We start from the raw sequence: 27,654 nt of genomic DNA, 5'->3' as shown, positions 1-27,654 counted from the left end.
ACTCATTAAACTGAACCTGGAAACAAACCAGGAGCCACAGCAGGCATGTCAAAATTGGTGCCACATGCTTTCTTCAACCTACTCCATTTAACCGTAAGGAAGCCACATTTTATATTGAGTTTGTGACCAAGGCAGCTAGATTGCAATCACAGCCAACAGGGGTGGTGGTCAAAGTTTTATTAGGGAGATGGACATATTCGTTTTTGCAATATGATCACATTAGTGGTTTCATTTGTAGCTTGGTGGAGTATTATGTATCGGAATCTTATCGCTATATGTCACTTGGAGAGTTCTTGTGGAAAGTGGCTAAGAAATTTAATGTGATGCACTGCAGATTCTTATCCACCTCCTTTTAAAATTCTGTGACTCAAATGAACGTTGGAGGCAGTGTGCAATTGTACTGACTTCATCAACAGCAACTTCTTTATGCTTGGTCATGTAAATCAGGAGTGTACGTTTATAATATTCCCTTTCGTTTTGCTGTAAAGACATATGGAGATAAAACCTGCCATGACTATTGCCAAGGAGGCTTCCCTATGGTGGGGTCAACACACTGGGTTCCATAACAAATGGGTTGATTCGGAATTTAAGGTAACATGATTGCTGCCATGGGTGCATCGGGCATTCATCTGTGTAGCCCATCCATTATGTAAAATGGCACCCTTAACTAAATATTTTTGTTATTTTAGAAATATTTTAGAAAAAGTCCCATTTGTGGAGATGGAAACTTTTTTGCTAAACCAAGTTGTCATGCAGGAGAGAAGGTGATTTTTGAGGGTTGGTGAGTTAACCAAACATTTCCTTGTTCCCTGCAGTCATCTCTCTGTCCTTGTGTCCTGAATTCACACATTGCAATTAGAAACCAGAATACATATACATGTAATTGTAGCTACACTCTTTTCAAGCAAATGAACCTCTATGGGACCAGTATTGTCAGTAGGAAAGTATTCTGGAACATCTGACAGAAAGGGGTTAATGGGGGAATCTTGGATGTACAATTGTTTTATTTATGACAATTTATAACCTGGGGTAAACAAACTGATGCCAATATAAAATGACAATATAAGCCTACCGAGAGTCTGAAGTGATCTTTGTGCTTCTGGTGTACCATTGATGTAAAGTGCTGATCACTTGGCTGGGGAAGCCGATTTTCTTCATCCAAAATGTCAAGAACACCTATTAATTTTGCTTCAATCAAATCTGTTTGCAAGACAGAAGCCAATAGGCTAGTTAATACAGTATATACAGAGTGGTGACAAAAGTGTTACCAAGCAATACAAAGCTTTTACCTTTCCTAAATACACCTGCTCTTGAGTAATCCACAGAATCTGCCAACCGCTATTCAATTAGCTGATACATTAAGTGGCTTAGCAGTAAATGTCAACAACCTAAGCAACAAGCCTGTGGTTTGTCAACAATATGTGAATTCAGACATTTTACAACAATTAGTTTTTGCAAAGTACCTCCGAATTGTGATTTCATATTTTATCAGTCCCCCAAACAATCCAGGTTTATAGTGAGGCACAGAACCAGACCTTAAAATAAACTATGTTTAAGCAAACCACAGTTTCACATTATGTCCCGTCACTAAAATTTCAAAATACGGATCTCTTATCAAATATGAAGGGTGCAAGTGTAAAATACGGGACGTTTTCATTCAAAAAAATCATTTGAAATGGCCCATTTCACCCTCCTGCCGCTTCCAAAAATGTTAAAGGTTAAGGAAAACAGAACAGATATACTACCATTCAATTTCAATGAAAACCACAGCAAATAAAACTTCTTTTTTTACACAAACGGCATCTCAGAATTCAACATGCATACCTATACAGTCTTGGTTATCTACATAGTGGACTTCATTGACACCTAAACCTTCTTTCTGGTAAAGTTCTTGTTCCTATAATAGAAATAATGAAATTATCATATGAGTAAAATACTGCCCATCTGCCCAACTTCTCATATCCTTTACGTGAGGGTCGAAGGTACATGCTAGCAATGTCACACGTGAGTGCCAGCACCATCCGTGTTTCTGGTTTGGTTGTATTTCAAGTCAAACTGATCCTGTGATAGAAGAACGAGTAATGTTCTCAGTGATGAGCCACTTCACAATCTTAAGCAACCTGAACTATGTGGCATGAAGCAGTTCTGAAATAGCTCGGCACTTTTGCTCAAACTTCCAAAAACAGCAGTCCTCTATTTTTCTGGTGCCCTGATCCACCACTTATGTCATCTGCTTTATTTGTTTTCTGGGAATATGATTGTTCAGTATTTCGAACATCAGGCCTTTGTCAAATTGCTAGAGGTGCTATGAAGGCTGACCTTGTTCAAATGATTCCAGCATTGCTGTCTAACTAGCAGCACCATGTGCATTGAAGTGGGAGCTGAAAAATAATGTTGTCATTTGGAAGTTTTTCTTCACGGTTTTCACATCCAATAGGACATTCAAGCGCATCAGTTATAGGCATGCTCTTAAATGTTAATGGGGGAAATGAGGCTGATTCAGACACAACTTTTCTGTGCATCTTCACAGAAGGAATTTCAAATCACTAATTTGTTTTTAAATTACATATATGGGGTATCGACATAATGCAATATTTGTGCAACTTTTCTCAGGATGACCAAAAGTCCATGAGACTCGAGGAGTTGACTCCTAGAATTGCTACAGGCAAAGTTCTGCAGATGTATTGTATCTGCAGATCAGACACTGGTAACAGAAAAATCTCAGTGAAATTACTATAAACAACATGTATCACATTCCAAAATGGTAGCTGCGTTAAACTGTTGTGGCAAAAACAAGAGTCTTGTGGCACCTTAAGGACTAATGAGTTTGTCCGCTGAACAGCCTTATTAACTGGTCATTGTAAATATTTTGCTTTCAGGTAATTATCAATGGATTCCCCTGCATTTGACTCTGCATTGTATATCCCATTCCCACCACATGCCAACACTTCATGCATCTGATGAAGCGGACTGTGGCCCATGCCATAATAAGTTTGTTGTGGTTGTATACAATTACCTCTTTGAGAATCCTTTCGTTAAAGAACTGCTGCAGCTTCTCATTACAGTAGTTAATGCAAAACTGTTCAAAGCTGTTGTGTTCAAAATATTCTGTAAAATAAAGGGATTAATATGTTTTAAAGTGGGCGGGGGAGTCAGCTAGCAAATACACTTATTATAATCTTATGTTGGTTTAAGGCACAGAGTTCCAACATTAGATCTCCCATGCAGGAACACAGTTGCAATTCAGAAGAGTGAAGTTAGACTATCCCCTACTGTTCTCTTTTAAAATACAAAGGAAGTGCTCAGATAGCAGCTCTGATTTTCTGACGGTAATTGCATACAGGGTCGTGGACTCAATTCCTCTTCCCACCATGGGAATTCCAGCTGCATCCAAGGCTTAATGAGAACAATTTGTTGCCATATTTCTTCAGATTACTCCACATCTTCCATTAAGCTGAAGACAGGTAACATAGCCAAGGTAGCATAGTAGTTTAAAGGAGATTTGAAACAGGAATTCAGGGTATCATAGCTCTACCCAGCTTACTTGCTGATCTCCCAGTCTCCGGCTCCCACAACTCCTTCTGCTATAGGTTGATGACACTGCTTGCTTATTGAATAATACTGCCTAACTACTTAGCACTTTATAAAAAGTGTCACCACAACATAAATGCCACCATCTAGATCACTGCTTTGGGAAGGTTTCCTGGGATCAGACTTTAGTCATTTGGACTTTTAGCTTCCCCAAGTCCTATGCAATGCTCACTCTGCTTTGAATGTCAACAGACTTACACACAACGCTAGAGAGCGAGTGATCACTCCAATGAAGAAATACAGATCACTAGATCACTAACTAGGTCCCAGAGCACGGTCTGAAAGCAGATGATGCAATACAGCAACTATCCTAAGCTAAACAGCGATTTATAGTTCCCTATGCAAAAGACTTACCAAAACCTGCGATATCAAGAACTCCAATGAAAAAAGAGGACGTCTCAAAAGGGAAACATTGGTTTACCCTGTTTACCACGTGGTCAAAGAGGTGGCTGTAGACAGTTTTTGCCAGAGCATCACGTGCATTGTTCGCCTGTTCTACTTTCAGTGGAACCCTGCATGGTAAAAAGAGGGTATTTGTTCATTTCCGTTCTCCCCATTTTCGGTGGCAAGCCCTCACAACACGACTTCCCAAAACAAATGCAAAACAACTGAACGAAACAAGATACAATATTCAAAAGCTCAGATAACACCATAAATAAAGATCTAGCAATATGGTGGAATTTTCTTTTTCTTAAAAGTCTTTTTTGTCCTCTTAAAGGGTACAAGAAAAGGGGACAAGTGGAGTTCTTAGGGGAAGAAATTCCAGAAGCGTGGGGGCCACCAATAAAAAGGCCGGGAGCCTAACAGCCATCAACCTTGGTGGAGGGCCCAATACCAGTAAAATCTTAAGTTTGTTGTTCCAACATTCATGCATTAAGGCAACAGACAGGAGTTTCACCACTTGAACATAGCTGTAGGGTGCCTGTACCTGAAAACCAAAACGGAATGCGTGGAATGGTTCATATGCCTTGGAGATATGCTGGTCTTATAGCCGAGCTGTGCTTGCAAAATTGGAGCTGTTGTGTCTGCAGCTCCAATGTGGAGACACCAATTTGCATGAATGGTATTCCCCCCCCATGGGTGTTGTATACACAGCAACACCAATTTTCATTATAGCAGAGGATTGAAAAATGCTGCCACCCTCATGGAAACTGGGGCAGCCACAGCCATGCTACCTACATGGATGCATCGGTTCATGTGAGCCCAGTCTGTCTGCAAGCCCAACAACAGCCCCATGTGTTAGCAAGGCGATTATATGGAGTGCTGCTCTGTGGTGAACTCCTTTAAAAGAGGCCATACATCCTCTCTCTAGGCTCCCTGGAACTCCCAAATACTGAGCACATAACATCTTCCTTCATTATGTAATACCGGGAAGAGCAGAAATTGATGTACTAATCCCTTCCATATCCTCTAGTTCCACTCTGTGGCAATAGGTAAAGCAGCTCTTTGGCATTGCTCATTTAACCACTTCAGTGCCCTCTGCCTCCCCCCCCCTTTGTTTAATTGTTTCCATCCTGCATTATGTACACAAGATGAAAGATTGCCATTTAAAATGCTTAAAAGATTGCTATTTAAAATGCTTAGAATCCACAATCGGAAGGAAGCAGACTCAGTTGAAAGTGGGAGAGCATGGAAGATAAAGGAGGAAAGACTGGATTCAAAACACTGGATCCTAAGGGGAAACTGGAAAGAAGAGAAGGAAATGTCTCAAATAAGGAAAGGATATTCCAGGTATACCGTATTTCTTTGAGGGCTGAGCCAAATGTGCTATTCTCAGCACACACAAAAAAGGTGTTTTAAAATTGACGTTCTTCCTGGTAAGAATGATCTCGTCACACAGGAATTTAGGTTCAGTAATGTGACACCAGCACTGAGGGCAAGAGAGACTTATTTGGACAATGCCTGTTCTGGAGCATTGCCCTCACTCGGAATTAGTTTTGTGGGCTATGTGATGTCACATGATGGAAAAAAAATGAGTGATTTGATAGGGTAGGGGGATGGCATGATATTATAGCCAATCACGGACTACTCCAGCTACCTAAAACTCAAAATATTGGAGAGAAAGGCAAGCCATTAAAAACCTGTGTTGACTCCTAGAACCGTAGAGTTGGAAGAGACCCCAAGGGTCATCTATAGCCCAACCTCCTGTGAAGAGTGCCTTCTCATTGCAGTAACTAGCCACAAAAATGCACGCCCTGTAGCAAACCACCAGGAGCAGGGCGTGCCTTTTGTGGAAAGTTTGATTCACTTTATTCACAAGCATACAGGCATGCACTGAAAACAGAAGTAGACACAAAGAAAGCTAACACTGAAAATAGGTTTTCCAAGACAGCTTTTCTGTTGTGATGGGGGGATAGAAACTTTAAGACATCTCACTTCTTTGCCCTCTTCCTTCTTACCTGACAGCAACGGACGTTTATTTGCAAAAAGAAAAGAGAAAAAGAACTGAAAGCTACACAGGGAAGTTTTGGGGCAATTTTAAGCCCAGCCTGTTGAAAAGAACACAATCCCATTTGCGCCGAGATGCTGACACTGTCAGAGAAAAGGATTAGGAGTTACAGTCCTCTCTACACTGCGCTCTTCTCTAGGTCAACATAGAGAGGAATTGTAGAGAGCCTGCAGGGCAGCTGTCTAGCATTACACCATTTTTAGGGAGTATAAAAGGCAGACTTTCCTCTATCGCAGTAACTCCTCTCCTTTGTGTGAAAAACCCTATTTAAAGGCAAGCTGCTGTGTGAGGCATTGGAATTCCCCACTATTGTAAATGAAGTATCTAGGAAATGAAGGCTCTGTTCATCTGTTCATTAGGAATGGCTGCAGCTACATTACATTAGAGTGTAATTAGCTTTAATGTACAATCTCCTGATTTATCTTAGTGTAATAGGTACTGACAGCAATCCTATCTTATAAATAGAGGGAAGGTTCCTTTACATTCCCCTTCTGATACGTTTAAGAGCTCAGCGCTGTAATCCTCGTCGTTCATGTCAACTGCCAGTCTTTTATATAAGGCCCAATGCACACCATAATTTTAGGGCCCCCCCCAAAAAAAACCCAGCAACTTTCCACCGTAGATTTCAAAATTAAAGGAAAATTTAAGGAAGAAGAAAGTAGTATAAATTAACGCCCGTGATTTAGAAGTAACTATATAGTCATCTATACTATAAAATATGATGCTGCAGAACCTCTTCAAAACAGAGTGCAAACTTATCCCTCAATATTATTTCTACAGTATTGGGGGGTGGGCACCCCAGCCCTAGAGATGTGAAGGCCTGGGAGGAAATGAAAAATGTGGGGCAGGACCCATTTCCCCCATACTGTTCTGGGCCCCCCATTTTTTTGGAAACACAATAGGACAAAAAGCAAATAAATGTGGGGAGGGACTGGGATTTCCCCCAAATCTTCCATTTCCCCCCTCCTCAGGCCTTCATAGCTCTACCCAACACTTTGGAATCTTGAAATAGTAAGACAGCCAAAATGCTGTGGCTATAAGAAAAGATCCAATTCCATGCTCTCAGAAGTCACACAGGTGTCAAATTGCCCTTTTACGGGTTTATGGTTTGTCATGGGAACACTGGCGCAAGCAGCAGGGGACCAAGAATGAGGCAGGACCCATCTAAAATTCAAACCTGCCCCCCATTACTGCATGATAGTTACATTAAAAACTATTTATTTATTTATTTATTTATTGTTTATTTATAACTATTATTAATAAATTGATTCCTCGCCCTTAACCATCAGGTCCCAGGAAGGTTACAACAATAATTTTAAAAAATCAGAAATTAAAAATGGTTAAAATAAATTACAGTCATAGGGAGAGGGTGGGCCCTGAAAACAGACACCTCAAGTTTGAAAGGCCAGGGTAAATAAATGTGTCTTCAGCATTAGCCAAAAGCTGTACTGTATAGGAAGATGCCAGGTGTACCTCTGTGGGCGGAGAGGGGACTAAGGGCCTGCCATGGGGAATGTCCTTTCCTAGGCCATCACCACCCTGAACATCTGGGAGCAGCAGAACTATCAAGAGGGTCCCTCTGCTGATTTTAATGTCAAAGAGGGTTTGTAAGGAAAGGGCATTTGAGGGATGAGATGTTTAGGGCTTTAAACACTAGCACAAACACCTTGAATTGGTCCCAGAAATTAACCGGCAATTCATTTGGACAGGGGTGGGGGTTGAGTGTTGTCTAGGGACACCCTCCCAGTCAATAATCTGGCCACTGCATTTTGAACCAGGTGAAGTTTCCAAGTCGGCTTCAAGGGCAGCCCATGTACAGCGCATTAAAATAATCCAATCTGGAAGTCGCCAGAGCCATAGAGTACCATGGCCAAGTCATCTCTGTTTATCTCATCAAGCTCATCCCCACTACCTATTAAGCAGCTCATTCTTCCTAAATCTTAATACTTAAGTATCCTCTGTACTTTCAATGGGGAAAGTGCAGCAATCATCTTTTTTGCTGTTGTTGCTGTTCTTCCTTTAGTCATTCCAAAAGTGGCTGCATTTCCTACATTTTCGTAGAATTACCGGGTAGTATTCTACTGTTTTACTCAGAGCAGGCCCATTTAAATTAACAAATGTGACTAAGTCAGGCCCATTAATATGAATGGGCCTACTATGAGTAATGCCTGCTTGAATACTGCCCGTAGAGTCGGACAAGACGTCCAAGGTCACCTAGCCAAGCCTGCTGCAGATGGAGGAAATCCAGCTTTACAGCTTCTTTAATCAGTGGCCTTCAGCCTCTGCTGAAAACCTTCTGAAAAAAGGATGGTCTATCATTTTCCAAGGAAGTTTGCTCCACCGCTGAATAGTTAGTCATGTCAACAAATTCTTGCTCATGTTTATAATCTAAAAATTGGCACTTGTTTTGGTTTAGAAACCTGTCCATATTTGGCACAGAATTTAATCTACACCTGGGGCTCCTCCAGATGCCCTAGTTATTGAGCATTCATCCTGATTTGCTTGCACAAAGCTTACGTGGAAGTTAGATGATATCTGTTCTTTACTGAACATTTGTTCTGATTTATTTGTCATACAATCGGCCTTCATCCTGATTTGCTTGTGGGGTGTTTATATATGTTCTCATTGGCCAGTCTGTCATCTCATGTTTTCCTGTCACTTTCCTAATTGCAAAAGTTCTGTTTCTGAATTAGGGCGACCCCTTGAACTGCGTAAACCTAAACTTCGTGTTTGAATCCCTCCCACAAAATACTGACAGCTTGTTCAGTTCTGCCATCCTATAGCACGGAAAGGTAACTTTTGGTTAAAGATGAAGTTCATCTCACCTTTTGTACCCTGGGAAAGTGTACAAAGACTACGCCTCGAATTATTAGAGTGTGGGGGTAGCAACAATGCGCACTGAAAGGTGTTGAAGTGAATGAAGATTGAAACTCATGATATATCAGTGTTTTAAAGGCCCTCCTGGACGGCAAGTAGGTTTATTGGCTACGCTCAAGAAAACATGGGAGGGTAGTGCACCAATTGGGCTTTCAAATCCCCTACTTCTGAAAGGTCAGTGTGCGATGGGGCATGGAGGGCTACAACAGTTGAGGAAAATTGGGGAGACTCAGCAGGACTGCCTTGAACAAGTGGAAGTGTCTTTTCACCATGAGTGCAGCAATGGTTGCACTGCCTGCTGCTCTGTAACCTTCTCCTTGTACAGAATGACCTCCTTCCACATTGCTTCCCTCCCACCAGCTGCATTAAGTCAGATGTGATCTTGAAGTTGCAACATATTGTCATTCTGTTCATTAAGAGTTCTTCCCACTGGATTGGTGCCTTCTCTTTTTGAGGAAAAGCTGGCCTCATCAGAGAAAGCGAACCTAAGCAAATGGTATGCAAAGGTACGGACTTTGGGCTCTTGACACAACGTCACGTAATTAAAATGGAAATTCGGGGCGGTGCATTTAAAGCTCACGTCAAACCATGTCATCTTGCAGGAGTAGGCAAGGTTCTCAGATAGCGTAAATCACTGGTAAGATGAATCATTGCGAGCGTGAGCTATTAATAGCCGAAGTGGCTGAACGGAACCCATCCACAATTCAAGCAATGTTGACAGGAGACAAACCGTTTACATAGCAGGCTATTTGCATAACTCATGCCTATAAAGCAGCAATTCTGTTGCACAGTGCTGCAAACCACACACACAAAAGAGTAAGTTGCAGTGTTTAAAGAACTGAGCGAACATTGGAGTTTTCCACTTCTATCTTTAAAACGTTCCAAGGAACTGTTCAGGCTGCACGCTTAGTACAAACATCATGCGTACTCCCAGGTTTTAAGCAATTATTGTTATGCGAATATGGATTCAAGCTGTGCCGAGACACACTGCAAGGCATTTTAACTTTCCCTGCTAACGTTTGACAGGTTAATCATTAACAAAACTGCCAGGCATTTTTTTTCCCTTACCGTTATTGCACAGATATATTCTCTCTTGCACACTGGGATGAAAGGGAGACAGAAATAAATTTGGCACCACAACAGATGTTTTATTGCTCTTCGGAAAGTGCTATTCATCTTGCAGAACAAAGCAAAAAGGAAAAAGGAAAGGAACGCAACTCTAAATTTCTATTTCGCCATAAACAGTTGCAAGTAAGACATTTCCAAATAGCTCAAAGCAAAGATTTAATAGGCAATTTTTACAATCTCATTTTTTTAAAAAAAGACAACTACCATGTAGGGCAGCTGTTTGGGGTGGGTGGAGGGAGAGAAACAAAGAGAAACACACTTCTTTTCTGAACCACTTACTTTATAACTGTTCCTTTGGTGCCCCCTGCTGTTGTCAGCATGACTCTGGTGGTGAGGCTTACACGCAAATCATCCTGGTCCAAACCGAGGAGCTCTGCACAGCATTCCAGAGACTGGCTAGATTTATTCTTCAGAGTGCAACCGCCTATTTTTAAAAGCAAAAGGGGAGAAACAGCTAAAAAGTGGGTTCAAAAAATTCATTAAAATAAGGAGCCAGCAACTGCCTGCAAAGTCATTTTCTTTATACAGCTACTTGTAACACACAGCACAAACTATTCCACAAAGCATGAATGAGCAAGGCAGAATCACACACATAATAACAGGCATATCACTTAACAACAAAAAAATAGGGAATCCTCTCTGTTACTTTGCTGAAGCGCACCAACTTTTCACCAAAGCAGCAACACTGCTCAATGCAAAATGAAACAAAAGTTACTGATCTAACCAGAAGTGCTGCCAGCTTCTTCAAAATCAATATTCCCAAGGTGTAGAACGCCAGCCACCACCCGGAAGAGATCCAGCTTCTCTTCATCGTCTAAGCCAATCTTCTTCATCGCGGTGCACATTCTGTTAAAGTCTCCATGATCATCGAGCAGAGGATCTTTCAGAGAGCCTGATTTCAAGTACTATAAAAGCAAAACAAAAGCAGTCTCAAAACGCTTGGAACTAGTATATCCATTGGTGAACACCCAGCCAAAGCAAGCAAAAGTGTATTTGATGGACAGAGCTCAGAAATACCACACATAAAAATCAAGATTTGTTTTCTAGCAAGGTTTGTCTAGCATTATAGATCAATGTGGAGGATTATGTTGAATGTGGAGAAAGGAGTATATGGGGCAGAGTGATTTGAAACTTCATAAAGATCTACTAGAAGAATGTATGGAAGTAGTGTTAACCAGAGACAAGACAAAATGTGTGCGTGTGAATGCTTTGATTTTATTTGAGAAGTATCCTCCCGTTTAGAAAATCTTCAAGAAAACAGCCCTTAAGAGTGAGGGCAGGAATTATTGTCCTCACTCTGAATTGGCTTCATAGCATTCTGACTGGGTAGTGTGACACTGTCACGGATGCTACATGATCCTCAACTGTTTGCTATCACATAATCAGGTCAGAGCAGCCAAACATTTAGGCAGTAATCAAGTAGCTGCATAAGGAGGAGCCAAGGACAAAGGAAGTTGCCTCACACTAATTCAGATCATTGGTTGATCTAGCACAGAATTGCTAGAAGCTGACTAGGAGCTCACTCCAGTGTTTTGGAAATGAATCACTTGCAGGCCTACGTGGAAATGTCAAGGGTTGATCTTTGAATGAGTTCTAACACTGAGCTACAGGCCCATCCCCATTTTGGCCCCCATAAAATGTTACAAAAATGTCTGCTTGCGAACGTTTGGTTCAGGCCCAATGTTAACATTCCTCAGTTTTGGCACAAGAAAAGTCAGGCAACAGCAATATACGTAGATTATGAATGAAGTGTGGGATCATAAAATTCAGCAGAAAAACAAACACTGGTCTGGCAAATAGAACTGTGTATAGAAGTCCATAGCCTGTTTCTTATGAACTTGTGTAGAGCATGAGAAATCACCAGGCAACGGGTTCTTTGTGGGGAGGGAAGGTTACACACAGAGTTATGGTTATTCAGATGTTTTGAGTTCAAACACCAAACACCACACACCACCACCACCTCTAAAATCTAAACATTTTAACTAAAAAGCAGGCTACTACATGCAAGGGAGTGGGGAAGCATGCGGAAAAATAAACCATAATCTTAAAAGTTCACTGTAAACCCAAAGAGAAGATGCAATTTGACTTGCATTGTACCCAGTTTAATCCCAAACAAGGGAAACACTGATCTAATCATCTAAGAATAAAAATGCTAACATGCATCTGAAAAATTCACATCACGTAGCAATTTAATGAAATTAAAATTTCAAATTATACAAAGTGATCACCTCATCTTCCTGATAGGAAAAGGATAAAAATAATGTAAGCATTAATTGATTACTCCGCTTACTATTATTAAAACATGTTCAAGGAGGTTTAAAGATGAAACAACAAAGTTGACTTATACAATGGAATAGCTTGATGACAGAGCATAGCTTCTAGTTAGAAAGGGCAGGTGACATTCTTAGGAATCGACTCCAAGATCCATACTAGGATCACAGACTATATATTTGTTTAAAACCGAAGACAGAATTTGCATCCTAATATACCTCTGAAAATAGGTCATCCTTCAAGATCACATACCAAAAAAAAAAAAAGGATCCCTATATTTACAAGATGGATCTTCTCTTCATTTGACATTAACAATCCCTTCAAGTTTTTGACACCAGGCTCATTCACATGGCTTTTAGCCCACAACAACCAAAGCTTTTGATCAGTACATGGGTCAAGTAGCTGTATAAAAGACACATATCACCCACTGAACTGAGAGGAAGTTCGTTTTTTCACACAGCATCCACATAAGATGGATTTTTTGGGGGGGGGAGAGAAGTCAGGGCTCCCTGCATCTTTAACAGTTGAACTGAAGAGGGAATTTCAGCAGGTGAAGTTTGTGACACAGCAGAAACCCAATCCTCTTTTTTCACCTGACCACCCTCCTCCCGCACCACAGCTTCCTCAGCAGTGAGAGCATGTCTTATGCAATCCATGGCTAGAAGTTTATTTAAGACCCACAAGTGCCACTGGTCCAAGCAGTCGTGTGAATAAATCCATAGTTATAAAGCAATGACCACTCATGGCTGAATGAAGTCAGTTGTGCATTCTTTATACGACTGATCATTTGGAGAGAATACTGTTGTTTTTTATTTAATATTTTAAATTATTACCATACTTGCATGAGTTTTATAATAGTAATAAAAATTAATGTCTCCGCACTACATAGCAATACTAGGAGTTGGGCAAATTACATTACTGGACGTTGCAACAGCTCCAAGTTACCACAAACAGATAAATTAATGAATAATCCTAAAGGTGCCAGTTCATAAGCTAACTGTTCTCCAATGTGCTTTCTGGGGTACGAATATAAACCATTCCTACATGCCCAAAGAGCACTGCAAGTTACAGAGAGAAACCATGAGTCGCTACTTACTAGCTACTTACCCAATCCCAGCTTAGGCTTGTGGTACCAGCACTTCACTATAAGCCTGACGCTATGCTGCCATATGAGCGTTAAAGGACTAGCTTGGCAAAAGGATTTGCACTGAGAACGGGATTTTCCCCCCCTCTTGCCTCACTAGCTAAGACTTCATGGCAGCCCCTTTGTAAGAGCAACCAATAATGGACCACAGTTGCAATTGTTGTGGGCACTCACATGGGGAGTGCAGCATTTCTGCGAACAGGTACCCCTCACCTGGAGGCTATATATTGGCGATGGCTGGGGAGTGGGGAGGTAGGGAAATCAGGATCAACAACCTAGCCCAGGAGCGTACCTTTATTGAATTTTGCTTTTCTGCTTGTTTATTTTACTGAGACCAGCATTACAAAATATACTCTGTACGTTTGGGCTTCTGCGGGTATCTAAACCCAACAATGTAGTGAAATGTTAAACTACACAGCAAGCAAAAAATACCTGCTGTGTTGTTGTTGTTTCATTTCTTTAAATAGTCAGATCGGGGTGGGGGGGGAATCCAATTGGGTATTCAATTATAGGCCACTTTCCCTAAAGAATGTGTGCCAACGAAATTTCAGTGGCTACAATTTGGGCACATAGGCAAGAACAGAACCTCCCAAGATTAATCCATATATACATGAATAAAAGTTCAGTTCATGAAGAGGAGCCACAGCTAAGACAATGGGTCCCAGTTGAAATGCCCTTACATAGAGCAGTGGATAGGTTTTCCAGCTGCCCATTAGGATCTGCATGCACTAACAGGTGGCTGCTGTCATTTTTGACAGTGCCAATCATTTGTCTGAAGTAGTAGCGGTGGTGACATTCAGTCCCTGTTCTCAAACAAGGATCAGTGCTGCCAAACTGCTTGCATACAGAGCAAAAAGAAGTTGTAGCATGTGAACACGATGTGAAATAGCAGCAAGCGATGGCAGCAGCAAATGCTGCTGCTGCTTTGCAAAGTCTGAGGTTTTAAACATGAAGGTACAACATACAGAGTAGCTCTCATACCTGAGGACTTTTGCGGTTCTGTAAAATTTGCTTATCTGTTTCTTTGGTAGCAAAGTACTGCGTGCAACCACGATTCAAATACTGTTGTGAAGCAAAGGAAAACAAAAGATACAATTAACAACAAAAACTATAGAAGGAAGTAGAAAAATGTGGTGTATCATCATCATGTTACAGGACAGTGGCAGAATTGCAAATTTGCCGCGAGGTCTACTTTATGGTCTCATTTACATCCTATTATATATTTAATTTAATTATTTGAAAATGCAGGTTATTATTTCTGGGTTAGATCAAGACTTGCTCTTCCATGAATAGAAGGGGTCCTATGTGGAACAGACTGAGATCCAGTAGAAGTTCCCACCAGTGGAAAGGGAGGGGAGATTTGGGCTAATTTCCCCCTATGCCTGCTGCCCCTCAGCACCACTTTCCATACCGTTCTGAAGAATAGGTCAACCTTTCAGTGCAGATTTTTGGGGGTGGGAGGGATGGGGAAATCAGCATAAATCACCTCTTCCATTCCTCCAGTGGAAATATTGCATGAGCTGTTCATGAGACCTCTGGGTCGAACCCAATATACTTTAAAACCAGGACAGTGGAACAAACGGACCCTTAAAACTAAATTCAATCAGAGAAAAACCAACACCAATGGACCACTCATAACACATCACTACAGCAAATGTATGGTAAAAATGAACTAGAGCAAATAGCATTTTTAAAAAATAAATAAATAAAAAGAAAGCAAGTCCTAGTGGGCAATATTTGTGCTGATGGAACGTTTTGTTTTACCACGACGCTGAATTCCTTCCTATCATTTTGATCTGATTTCAGATTATGTGTCAGCCTGCAAACCATCCCATGCCTTGTATAACAGGACACTAACACAAATAAAATGCTTGTATGCATGAAAAGATCTAACTGATAAAAAAAATACATTATAGGAGGATGCAGCAATATGATGACAAGTTGAAGATTCAACCACTTTGGGCTCAAAAATCGAGGTTTAGTACAGAGGTAGCCAGCTAGGCAGCTTCCAGTTGTTGTTGGATTCCCAACTCCCATCATCCCAAGCCAGCAGGGACAATTGTCAGGGATGATGGGAATTGTAGTCCAGCATCACCTGGATGGCACCATGTTGCCTACCCTAGTTTCATGTCTGAATTGAAACAACAACTTCACTGTAAGCATCCTGCAAGATGGAGGAAAGTGGGGAGGAAGAACAATCAACTCACTCTAAAATTATCTGGCGAATTTAAATAAAGTTTCTCTCTTATATCTTCAGAGGCTCCAGCACACAGCCTGTAGAAAATATGGTAATTCCTTTCTTCTTTGCCTTGAACGCAGATCCTCGATTTCTCCAGCAGATAATGTGACACAAATCCACCAACTACTGAATTCTAGGAGGGGGAAAATAAAGCTTTTCTGAATGAGGAAATGGTTATGTGTAAAGGGATTTCCCAAATGAGATTACAGAAAGAAAAGGGAAGTTCCTGTGCATACCAATCATGCACAAAAAAGTACTGATACCTTTTCATTGAAATGGATTTCGACAAATTTTCCAAAGCGGCTACTGTTGTTGTTACGAACGGTCTTTGCATTTCCAAAGGCTTCTAGAAGGGGATTGGCTATTAAAATAAGAATACAATGAAAGTGGCTTAATATGAATTTTTCCATTTGAAGCAAAGGTGGGGAGAATAATTATTTAAAGCACAGAAAAGCAAACACAATTTTTAAATCCCTAAATGTGGTACTCTCTCAAAGAATTTGAATAAAATTATATTTTTCAAAATAAATTATAGGCAGATCACCTCATCTTATATATCTATAAACACACAGTCATTTCTACCCTTCCATCCTTTTTTCAATACACAATTCAAGAAAGAAACCCTCAAGAAAATCTATAAGGCAAGTTAAGACTTTGCTCTAGTCCAGGCATCCCCAAACTTCGGCCCTCCAGATGTTTTGGACTACAATTCCCATCTTCCCCGACCACTGGTCCTGTTAGCTAGGGTTCATGGGAGTTGTTGCCCAAAACATCTGGAGGGCCGCAGTTTGGGGATGCCTGCTCTAGTCCATAAGATGCTGCCTAGAAACGGTCAGCATTATCAGGTGAGCAAAAGCTAGCTTTGGACAGAAGAAAATGTCACACATTCAATAGCTTGTTTAAAGCAACTGCAGCTGCATCCCCAAGCACATGAATTATCTCATTCCTTGACAGAAGGACAATGCACAAGGCTTGCTAGCTGCTTCTGTGATCCCCAGATCAGGGCAACTATCTGATGATAACGGAAAGGACAGCCCTGATCCCATGGCTCGGCTACGAACACAAACAGAGCCACTGGCCTTGCAACAAGCAGGTGCCTGGAACCTTGCCCGGACTATGGCATTTAAGCTGCACTGCTGCATCACTGGGCCAGCAAAGACTGCACTCTTCCTTCAGCAACTAACCAAGCCATCAAAAACAATGCAAAACAGCATAAGCACGTGAGCACTTGCAATTGGCACTATCTTTGTCTAAGTTTTAGGCTCCAGGCAAAAGCTTTCTTTTTCACCCAGGCTTTGGGCCCTAGATTTGAAGGATTTTTAAGTATCTTTGGCCTCCTCTAGTGTGGCAGGAGGGACACACGTGGCGCTGTGGGTTAAACCACAGAGCCTGGGGCTTGCTGATCAGAAGGTTGGTGGTTCAACCCTTTACCTTTACCTTTAGTGTGGCAGGATCTGGAAGTCCTGTCTTTTATTGGTATAGATGTGGAGGTTTAAAAAAGTTTTTATTCTGTTCACTGCAATTGGTTTTGGTATTTCTACTGAGCCTATGAGTTACTTCCACGAGTAAAGCAACTAATAATTGATACAAAATAATAATAGTAGTCGTAATAGGCTATAGTTTCCCAATGGTAAGGAAATTTTCCATGCGGGCCAGGTACAAAGCAGATTAATAGTATTAAGGAGACGCAGGAATCATTAGTGCAAAACAAAGCTACTGAAATTGCATATTGCTCATTGCAATATCACTGTAGGGCAGGGGTGGGGAACCAGAGGTCCTCAAGATGCTGTTCCACCACAACTCCCATCATTTCTCACCAAGAGACAAGGTGGCATGTTGTTAAAGGTCCAGCACCAGTGGGGAGGCCCACATGATCCCCACACCTGTTCTACATTGTCCTGCTTGACCAGACCACATCTTGCATAGTCTAGCATTCTATTTCCAACGAGCAGAGGCTTCTGGGAAATCTTAAGAAATGTATGATATTTATCACTGCCTCTGCTGTATCTCCCACCATTTGGCATGTAATATCAAGCCTGAGCAGGGATGTTGCACTCAAGGAAGTCCCCATTTAGGTCCCTTCCTCCTCAGATTCACATTACTGCTACACACACGTTTAGCCAACGCCACATTTTAAAATTGCCTTTGCCTCAGAAAACATTTATCTGTTTAGTCCCAACAATGTTTTAGGAATTGGGGAAGGGGAGCGGGGAACAGAAGTACAAGCATTAAAAAGGAATTTGGACTTCTGCCTCTAAGGATATTTAAAGAAAACAAAAAGTCAGTCAGTACTGATCTTAAAATACCAAAGAAAAGCAAAGATGGTAGCTGACAGCTCTCAACCAACTTTTTAGTTTTCTTGCATGTGTGTGTTTTTTTCCTTTTTTATTCTTGATTTGTAACACAGAAAACAATTTGGGTTGGTAGGTGACCTTTCAAGCTATCCAATTTGTCAGGCAAACACACAAAAGAATCACAACAAAGACTCAATGTTTACAAGTACTTCAAATGTGAGAAGTTGTGTTTGTTTGTTTTTGAAGAGGCTTCAAAAAGGCTTTGTGAATAAGTCCTTCTGTTGTAACAATGCAGTCACACTGCACACATGCATGTTAAGATGTGCAAAAGAAGATGGGTGCAAGTGTGCAGCAGTGGCAGCTGTTCTAGGTACGTTTTTTGTTTTTTCCAAAGCTTCCTCCCAAACCCCTTTGCAAAAAACCTCAAATCTCTAGATAGCAGGGCTCAGGAACTGTGCAGCTTCAAATGCTACGTCCAACCGTCAGCTGTGGATTTGGAATGCCTATATGTTTGACTGTTTTTAAGAAACATCATTCTCAGGCCTTTCATCATTCACTAAAGGTGGACACATTGCTCTCTGTTTGACACTGGCTAGAAAGCAGGGATAGAGATGCTCAGTCTAGCCGACCCTTCAGTGACCCAGTGCAATGTGCCCTTTCACAAATGCACAAATGGCAGGACTTAGCTTTTTTCTTATGTATCTAAATCTATCTTTCTATCCATCTTTCTATATCTGGCTGCAACATCATATGGGACAATTTTAATTGCCCAGCTGAACAGGAGAATCTTCCTCTCACAGGTTATAACAAGCATACCTACTGACTCAGGAATGAAATCAGTCATAAAAGAATTAAGAACTGCAGGATGGTACCAAAGGTACAGAAGGAGGGTGGTTCTATTCTTTGCCCTGCACCTTTCTATCTTTTTAAGCCTTTGAAAGAGGGATGCAAATTTGGAGAAATTATTTCTCATAACCCTGCCATGGATTCAAACCTGCCCTTCACAGAAGGGGTGCTTCTCACCTGAGCCACCTTCAGATATTCTCCATGCAGAGAACCTACAGGTGGGAAGGGGAAGTGGGGCTGTTGCCACTGGCTCCGCTCTCAACATTCTGTTCGGATGGCACTAGCCATGCCTCCTGGACATCCATGTGCTGACAGTTGCTCAAGCATGCATTTTCTCTATGGACAGCCAGGGCAGGGGGTGGGGCATGGTCAGTGGCACATGGCCTTTTACTTCCTTAATCCATGCATAGTGTCTACATGTGGATAATGCCTCAGTGAAACTAATGTACAAAGGTGGGGGACCGTTTACAACCTACAGACCATAACCATTCTGAAGTCAAACACTGAAAGTGCCTATTGTTTGTCAACTGAAGCTTGATAGAATGAGACACCCTCATATTTGGTATCTTGGTAAAATACCAAATATGGTAAGATTAGTACAGTCGTACCTCGGGTTACGAACACCTCGGGTTACAAACAACTCGGGTTACGAACTGCGCAAACCCGGAAGTATTTTCGCCGCGTGCGCCGAAGCGAAAATAGCGCTTTGCGCATGCGCAAAATGGCGGTTCAGGTCGCGTTCGGGTTACGAACTTTTCGGGTTACGAACTGCGACCCGGAATGGATCGTGTTCGTAACCCTGTATTACTGTATAATTTCCAATACATGGCCTGTTATAAGGATGATATACAACACCACATTTCAAAATGGCCGTGTGATACCTATTTCTTCCACCTCGGCTAGTTATTGTTAATTTATGCAAATGAAATTTAAGCATGACAAAGTACCTTCTACAATTCTGTCGTCAATATCTTGACCACTGCCATAGGATTCAGTCAAATACCTGTGTGAGAGAAAGAAATGAAATGTAATCAAATATATGTTTTCATATTTATATAACCACCACCACCACCCCCGGAATAATTATTGCAGGGTGGCTATATAAATTGGATTAAATGTCACCACTTTTGCAATCCTTTACTTGAGGAACAGCAGGCACTGCCATTTGAATCCCTCCTCCCTGGTTGTGGGCTGCATCCAAAAGTTATGCAAGTGAAAGAATTTCTGTGCAGTTGGGACCTCCAAATTACAGCTACCTCTCCTGGTAGGTGTGGAACTTTCCAGAAGAAAGTCTGCGGTGTGGCACCAGGATGTAGTGGAAGAGCGGAATTGGAAAAATCAGACAGACAAATGCAAGGAATTCAGGAAGAATTCCCTGAGGGGTGTGGTGCCTAGGAAAGGGTTTTCAGTGACCTTATGGGCCTGCATTTGGTGGGGGGGGGCAGGGTAGAGAGGTTGGGAAAACGCTGCTATATAAGCAGTGTTCACACATGTAACGTTTGGATGGAACCCGAGAATGTATATGTCCTGTGTCTGAAGAAACTGTTTTTTGTCCTAATATTTTTTACCCAATGAGACAGCTTGGCAAATAACTAGTGTCTTCGTAATGACCGCAATGAAAGAATCACAATGCGTATTTCAAAAGCTTCCTGTCACCAGGAAGTCTCTGGGGCAGGTAGATCTCCCTGTACATAATGGAACCACCTTGGAATCGCCATTCACGCTGTTTTGTGTATCTGAATTACACCCATTAGGAGTTTCAAGATTTCTTAAGGGAGATTAAAACAGCCAGAACACAGTATTTTATTCAATGGTAATGTTTTCAACTAGATATACAAACCGTAAAACAAATTTAGTGTTTTCTGTCTTGCCAGCTCCGGACTCTCCAGACACAATGATTGATTGGCTCATCTTGAGTACTTTCATATCACGAAATGCTTTATCGGCTGAAGTAAACATTTAAGAGGACATTAAAATGGATTCATATAAAACAACACAGATCAATGTTTTCATTAGCCTCTTGAACACTATGTAATATTCTTGTGTAAGCATCATCTGAAGTAATGAAATCGCAATGTTTTGAAGTATTCACCTGAACTTATTTACCGCCTGAGAATTCTTTCCAATACCAACAAGCAATATCATGCTAGACAGACAAATAATGTTACTTTATTTATTTACAACATTTATTTCCCACTTTTATACAATGCAATCTATTAAGTGGCTGACAAATACATGAAATTCATATTGGTTGTTCTGGTTTTTAAGAAAACAAACACATTAAAGGAACCAAGTCCAAGTAGAACAGAAGTAAATAAGTAAAAAAATAAAATGGGAGCTGAAAGAGCCCTCAAGCTACCTGTCTTTAACATGGCACCAAAATGAACAAAAAGTGGGTCAGAAGCAAATGCTGCTTTGGAGGCAACACCACTGAAAGCACCCACCTCACCTCCAGTGGGGGAAGCCCATTGGATGATAATCTTGGTTAATGGGCAAGCTCACAGAACACATTGCCCTAGTGTAACCTGGAGACAGCCAATGTATGGACAACAGATTAAGATAGTTGGAGTAGGGTGATCATGTGGATCTAGTACAGGCACCCCCTACCAGCAGTTCTCCCATCTTGTCTCAATTCAGATTCAGTTTAATTAAACTTCCTAAAATCCATTACTAATACCAGGCACTATCTTAGGACACCTTAGTGACAGGGGACAATTTACCCATTTTCTCAGTTTAAAACAAGTGAGAAAACACCCTAATATCATGAGCCAGCCAAATAAACAAAAAAAAATGCATCAGGATTGGAAGCAAAGGCAAAATGGTATACTACTTACCAATTGCATAGACATGTGGGGGCAGTGTCCCAAGTGATCTACCCTGATACTTTTTAATAGCATCTGATGAGTAAAGTTTAGGTATATCAAAGTATGGATTCACTGCTATCAGGATGTTGGCTACGTATGTCTGCCAAAAGAAAACATAAAAGAAAATCCATAACAGTGTTTCATTGATTTGGAACTTCTAGAGAAAGACTCTAGAGATCTACTACAAAATTCAAAATGAGAACGTGACTTTGAGATTCGACTCGTGTATCTGAAAAGTCAATCTCATCGCATCAAGAACCACTTGAATTCAGAACCATTTTGAATTTAAAGGCTATGTAACAACTGTGTGTGTTTTTTAAAGCTGCATTTGTTAAGCGTATAATCTGCAATTAAGAACCATTTCCAAAATTGTGCAGTTATACACCAAGCAATGAAATAATAGCAATAATCATAATAACAGCCCAATGCAGACAAAATATGTAACTTAGGATTTAGGGGGAAGGAGTGCAGAGAGGAGGGGAAATGTATTTGATATAACTGCGTATCTGTTTCTGGCACCCTTGCAAAAGTTTCTTCCTTCTATTTCACAGCTGTCATTTGCCAGAGCAGATGGTGGGGACTATGTGTCATTTAGTCAGAATTCATTACATGCAATCAGGCAATCTGATAGCTACATAAAAGATTAAGGTGGCCAACTGAGCTAGGAAGGATCAGAGGGTGGCATGTGTTTCTTTTAAAGGAAGGGGGGAATGCATCTTTGCTATTAACATGCCATATTGTTGTTACTCAGGGGAAGAGGGAAAACATGTAGAAAGGGGCTGTGGGGCCATACTTTATAAGCATGGGCCATCTGAGGTAGAGGAACCTTTGCAGGTTTGCCTCTTCACACACAGGTTCCCCTGGATTCCCCTGGAACGTGGCTTGAGCCGTTGTTTGTGACAAACACTTCTACCTCCACATTTTGCAAGTTAGTACAGTACTCACATAAATTCTGTCCTTACTGTATCGAACTTTTACATTGTGTAGGAGTGTGGCTTCGTTTAAATACATTAGCGAACCTACAAGGAAAGCACAGTGATGTTTTATAACACAGCGCACACACTTGTTCCAGTTTTTATTACCTTTCTTCACCTCCAAGTACAGTAGTACTTACGAATTCAATGCGTTCCGAACAGACATTCGTAAATTGAAAAAATTTGTAAGTCGAATCCCATAGGAATGCATTGGGAGAAAAAAATTCGTAAGTAGAAGCAACCCTATCTAAAATTCGTAAGTAGAAAAAATCCTATCTAAACCGCATCCAAGATGGCAGACGGAGCTCCATTCGCAAGTAGAAACATTCGTAAGTAGAGTTATTCGTAAGTAGAGGTACCACTGTAGGTACCACAGAAAACAAATGCTCTCCCCAGAGAAGCTCACCTGGTGGCTTTAGGCAGCAGGCAACAACAACCCTCTTCTCCCAGAGGTTTGACTAATTAAACAATCTATGGCCTTTAAAACTGGGGGGGGGGGGAGGAATTGTTTTGTTTGTTGTTATGCTGTATATTTTTGTGTTTTGTATTGTTTTTTAATTTAATAAAAAATAAATATAGAAATAAACCTTTTTTATTTAATAAAAAATAAATACAGAAATAAACTTGTTTATTTATTTAATAAAAAATAAATATAATTATTATCATAATACAGGCAGGTATAATATGTTTAAAATGGTACCTAAACATACATAGTGAGCCCTTGGGGGGGACAAAAAAAATTATGTTCCCCTTTTGGAAACATACCTACAAAACAGCATATCAGCTGAAATGGCAAGACTGACGGGAAAGATCAGAAATCAGGAAGACCAAATATTTGTGAAATACTGGAATAACTTTTTAATATATTTGAGAGACCACTTTACACAGGTGAAATCATTGTCAGGAATACAATGACACTCGTAAAGTAACATGAACTTTTGATATGATGGATATATAATAGATAGATTTACAGTAAAATATGCTGGAATAAAACTTAGAAATGGAACCCATGAAGGGATGGAGGGAGGTCTGAAGGCTCGAGAGAACCTTCTTCTTTTTTGGTTCTTTTTTTGTGTATAATCTTTATGTAAAACTAATTTTTAAAATATTATTTAAAAAAATGGAAACATACCTACAAGAATGAACCTTACTTTTTGAATGGCTGTAGTACAGGACATGGTGAGTACTGTACAGTGATAGCCAGGAAGCAGCAGGGAAGCAGCAACAGCACTCTGATAGAAAACTACCCTAAACACACATTTTGTGCTCTTGCACAAAAAGCTAGCAATAACTAAGCAGACTTTCTTCAATCATAGGCGGCAAGGAGCAGTTTGAAATAAAATGTTGGCTGCCCATTTGTTCTCCAAAGATATATTGGGATAGCTTTCATTCTTTTCCCATACTATCTAACATCTAAACAAGCCAGTCAAGGGCAACACAGCTGCGGTTCAGATCAAGGTCTGTGTTGCTTTATTCTATTCCTTATATTTCTGATTAAGTGAGCTATACGTCACAAAAAAATGTTTTCTCTCTCTGAAAAGCAAACCAGGGTGAACAGAGTCCATGGATTTGTGCATGCAGTATCCCCACGCCCCACACTTTCTATGTGCAGAAGGTTGAATCCAAATTCCAACCTCCACAAATACAAAGGCTGCTTCCGCCTGCAGTGTTGATCCCGTAGAGAGATCCTGCTGGCAAGAGGTGGGAGAGAGGGGTCTTTTGCCAATTCCCTCTCTCTCCCCCGCACCCCCTTGCAGCCCTAAGGATCACCTTCCATGCTGTTCTGGAGGGGCTGCAAGAAAAAGAGGAAGCTCGTTCTGAGCCAGAGTGATTCAAACTAGGTTTGGGGCTCAACTTTCAAGCAGAGTCTGGCTCACAGGACAATATGCATCCTGTCTTCGGATAAATATAGCATATGGAGAAATTTTCAAAAAATAAATTTGCAAAAATTTGCAAAAATTAAATATCTGATGGGGAAATAAGTACATCTGGCTAGCCAAGCCAGGTTTTACAACTTTCACTTACAATTATCTTCCACATCCTTCTTACTGTCTTCTTCTGCAGGAAAGACTTGGTTGATAGCAGCCTGAAAGGTCTGTAATTGAAAAAGAAGATAATGCTGGCTTCAGCTATCAATTAAGAAGATATATGAAGAAACAATTTACATGAAAGCACTTTATTTAAAAACTGAGCTGCACAGGGGAGAGGGGGGAGGTTCAGACATACCCAGTCAGTTTTTCTGACACACAAATTTTCCCAAAATGCTAATACTATTCAAATATCAGAAATACAATAAAATAAATCGGGGAACACTACAGATTGAGGCTACTGCATTTATGTTAATGGTCATGAGTTGCAACCTAGGAAGTGTGGCAAACATATGGCAGCACATGGCTTAGTCCCATCTAGATTGGATTATTGCAATGCTCTCTACTGGGGCTTCATCTGAAGAGACTATGGAAACCTCAGTTGAGCCAGTGTGCATCTGCAAGGATGTTGGAAATGACTGACCATTGCTCCATATTACCTTCCTTTGTCCTCCTCAAGCTAGGCAAACCAAAGTATCTTTCTTGGATTTCAAACATCCTGAATGTTTCATTTAACTGAGCAGCAAAACTGTTATATTTTGCCTACGTCTACATCTGACTTTCCAATTTGTGATGTTGCAGGTTGGGTTAATAAAGACTTTAAATGTAATTCAGTCTTCAGAAACATCCCAGTTAAAACAAACTGCAACCATGACACCACCGTATCAAATATTTTGTCCACTGCGGGTTATGCACCTGACAACAAAAAAACTGCTAATCATAACATTTGGTAGCCCCCAAACCCTTCTACTCATACACAATGTTTTTGAAACTGCCTTTCTTTAGAGCAGCCCACACCACCTCTGGAAGGATCTCAGCATGGCACCCCATGGGTGCTAGAAGCTGCTACCAGAAAGGACTAGTGTCCCCTTCCCGTTGTGCAAATTATACATGTTCCATCAAAGAGAAGAGAGGTGGGAAGTTTATGTAGATGACATTCTTTGCAAACTTGTTGGGTCAACCAATTTATTTTAAACAAGCAATTACACGTCAATGGAGACATTTAAATAAACATATGGTTCTGCTGAGATCAAAAGAGGATCAGTTTTGTAGAGAAGAAAGCAGACGGCGGAGGGGGATAAAGAGCTCATGCTAAGTAAGACATATAGACAGTCAAAATATACTAGATCCCTTAGCATACTTTTTAAACACATTTCCTAGATTACACATGTATATTTGCAGTGCTTGAGCATGTGTTTTACTTCTGTGTATCAGTTGCCCCTCTCACCAGGGTACAGCTTTGCTGAAAATGGTTTTCAGACACCTCACACCTGAAATTCTTTGAAAAATAATTCTTAAGAAGACATTAGAATTAAAATAAATTATAAATAAAAGGCGTCACTGTCATCCACTTATAAAGTGATATCCAAATAAAAATGTTTCACAAGGCTTCACAAGTTGATGTAGCATACCCAAACTTAGCTATGACAAAGTCCCATTAAAATAAATGGGATCTAAGCTACGAATGAATATCTCATTCTATCCCATTATCCGAGATCTCTTGATTTCCAAAAACATAACCCTTATCCGCAATGCTGGTTGGGATTCAGCCCCCATGTTAATCACATTAATTTTCATGGAGAAAAATGAAGTTTAATTTAATGTATTACCAAAATATCACGCAACATTTATATATCATTTCCATATTTTCCATAAACTGCTCCACTTACATTATCTTGCAGCAATCCTTACAATAAACCCATAAGATAGATTAGTATTATTTACCTGCAGAAGCAGGACTAAGACCAAGAGAATGGCTTGCCTTAGGAGACCTAGTGAACCTAGTCCTACATGAACTCACAGAAACAAAATGGTTCCTAGTGTGGACTGCTTTGGTCTAATTTGAGTGAGGGAAAAGTGTACTAACAGCTAAATAAGGCTCAAATGTGGACAAGCCTATGTCTCATGGCAACACCTTCTGGAAGCCTGCATTTACTGAGAAATAAATTGGACATATTTACAACACCCTCAACTTTTTCTGGAGTCAAAATGAGAGTACCACTAAACATTTTTATTTTATTTTTTTAGAAAAAAGCACTGATTATGCCTGAGGAAAACCCACCAACTTCCTTCTCACTGGACTTCCTCCTTAGGAGATATACCTAGCTTCCCTGGCAGAAGGAAGCCTGTGGCTTCACCTCTTGACCTACAACTAGGATTTCCATCAACCATCAATGTGTTATTATTTGTTTTGGAGTCTTACATTCCAAATTTAGATATACAAAGGGTAAAAATAAATAAACCTATAACCTATTGATTTTCTGTACATTGTCTACCTGTGCCTCATGGATTCTTTGTGAGTCACGCAACAGGAACAGTTGCTTTTTTATATTAAAAAAACTGCTACAAAGTAGCAACATTTTCAAAATAATAACCACATTTATTAATAGCATTACTAACTACAGGGAACTCTATAGACATTATTTTAACCTCTGGCCCTTCAGATGTTGCCAAATTACAACTACCACCTGCCCCAGCAAGTGTGGTTAATGGACAGAGCTGATGGAAGTTGTAGTTCGGCAGCTTTTGGAAGGCCCAAGATTCTTCTAGTTGTATGACTGCAGCTGAAAATGGCAGCTAACTATCTAGCTTCCCCCAGTAACATCTAGTTACAGTTAGGTAGCCGTGTTGGTCTGACGTAGTCAAAACAAAAAATAAAAAAAATCCTTTCAACAGCACCTTAGAGACCAACTAAGTTTGTCATAGGTATGAGCTTTTTCCTGCAAGACCAACTGCAGTCGTTAACAGTCGTCAACAGGTTTACCACTCCTATCAGCCAATCACCCATTCCCACCACCCTTCTGAGTAATACCCCTCCCCACCTTCTGACTATACATAAGGGTCTGGTAACTTCTGTTTCAGTGTATCTGAAGAAGTGTGCATGCACACG

At 40.6% G+C, this 27,654-nt stretch overlaps 1 protein-coding gene across 6 annotated transcripts in view; it reads right to left on the bottom strand.

Moving 5' to 3' along the window:
* Window positions 1-27,654, bottom strand: part of MYO6 (myosin VI) — a 103,676-nt gene that overhangs the window by 38,196 nt on the left and 37,826 nt on the right. For all 6 annotated transcript variants that reach the window (XM_035109562.2, XM_060272551.1, XM_060272552.1 and 3 more), the window contains exons 3-16: window positions 24,703-24,772; window positions 22,649-22,722; window positions 21,674-21,803; window positions 20,680-20,785; window positions 19,787-19,842; window positions 15,963-16,060; window positions 15,668-15,832; window positions 14,442-14,522; window positions 10,770-10,950; window positions 10,325-10,469; window positions 3,946-4,103; window positions 3,017-3,108; window positions 1,825-1,897; window positions 1,073-1,200 (exon numbers count right to left, since the gene is read on the bottom strand). In XM_035109562.2, coding sequence (XP_034965453.2) covers window positions 1,073-1,200; window positions 1,825-1,897; window positions 3,017-3,108; window positions 3,946-4,103; window positions 10,325-10,469; window positions 10,770-10,950; window positions 14,442-14,522; window positions 15,668-15,832; window positions 15,963-16,060; window positions 19,787-19,842; window positions 20,680-20,785; window positions 21,674-21,803; window positions 22,649-22,722; window positions 24,703-24,772 — 1,557 coding nt within the window. The remainder of the gene's footprint in view (window positions 1-1,072; window positions 1,201-1,824; window positions 1,898-3,016; window positions 3,109-3,945; window positions 4,104-10,324; window positions 10,470-10,769; window positions 10,951-14,441; window positions 14,523-15,667; window positions 15,833-15,962; window positions 16,061-19,786; window positions 19,843-20,679; window positions 20,786-21,673; window positions 21,804-22,648; window positions 22,723-24,702; window positions 24,773-27,654) is intronic.

Source organism: Zootoca vivipara, chromosome 3 (assembly GCF_963506605.1).
Source record: "Zootoca vivipara chromosome 3, rZooViv1.1, whole genome shotgun sequence".
Taxonomy (NCBI): domain Eukaryota; kingdom Metazoa; phylum Chordata; class Lepidosauria; order Squamata; family Lacertidae; genus Zootoca; species Zootoca vivipara.
Note: the sequence above shows the minus strand (reverse complement) of the source record. Positions and strands in the feature narration are given on the sequence as shown.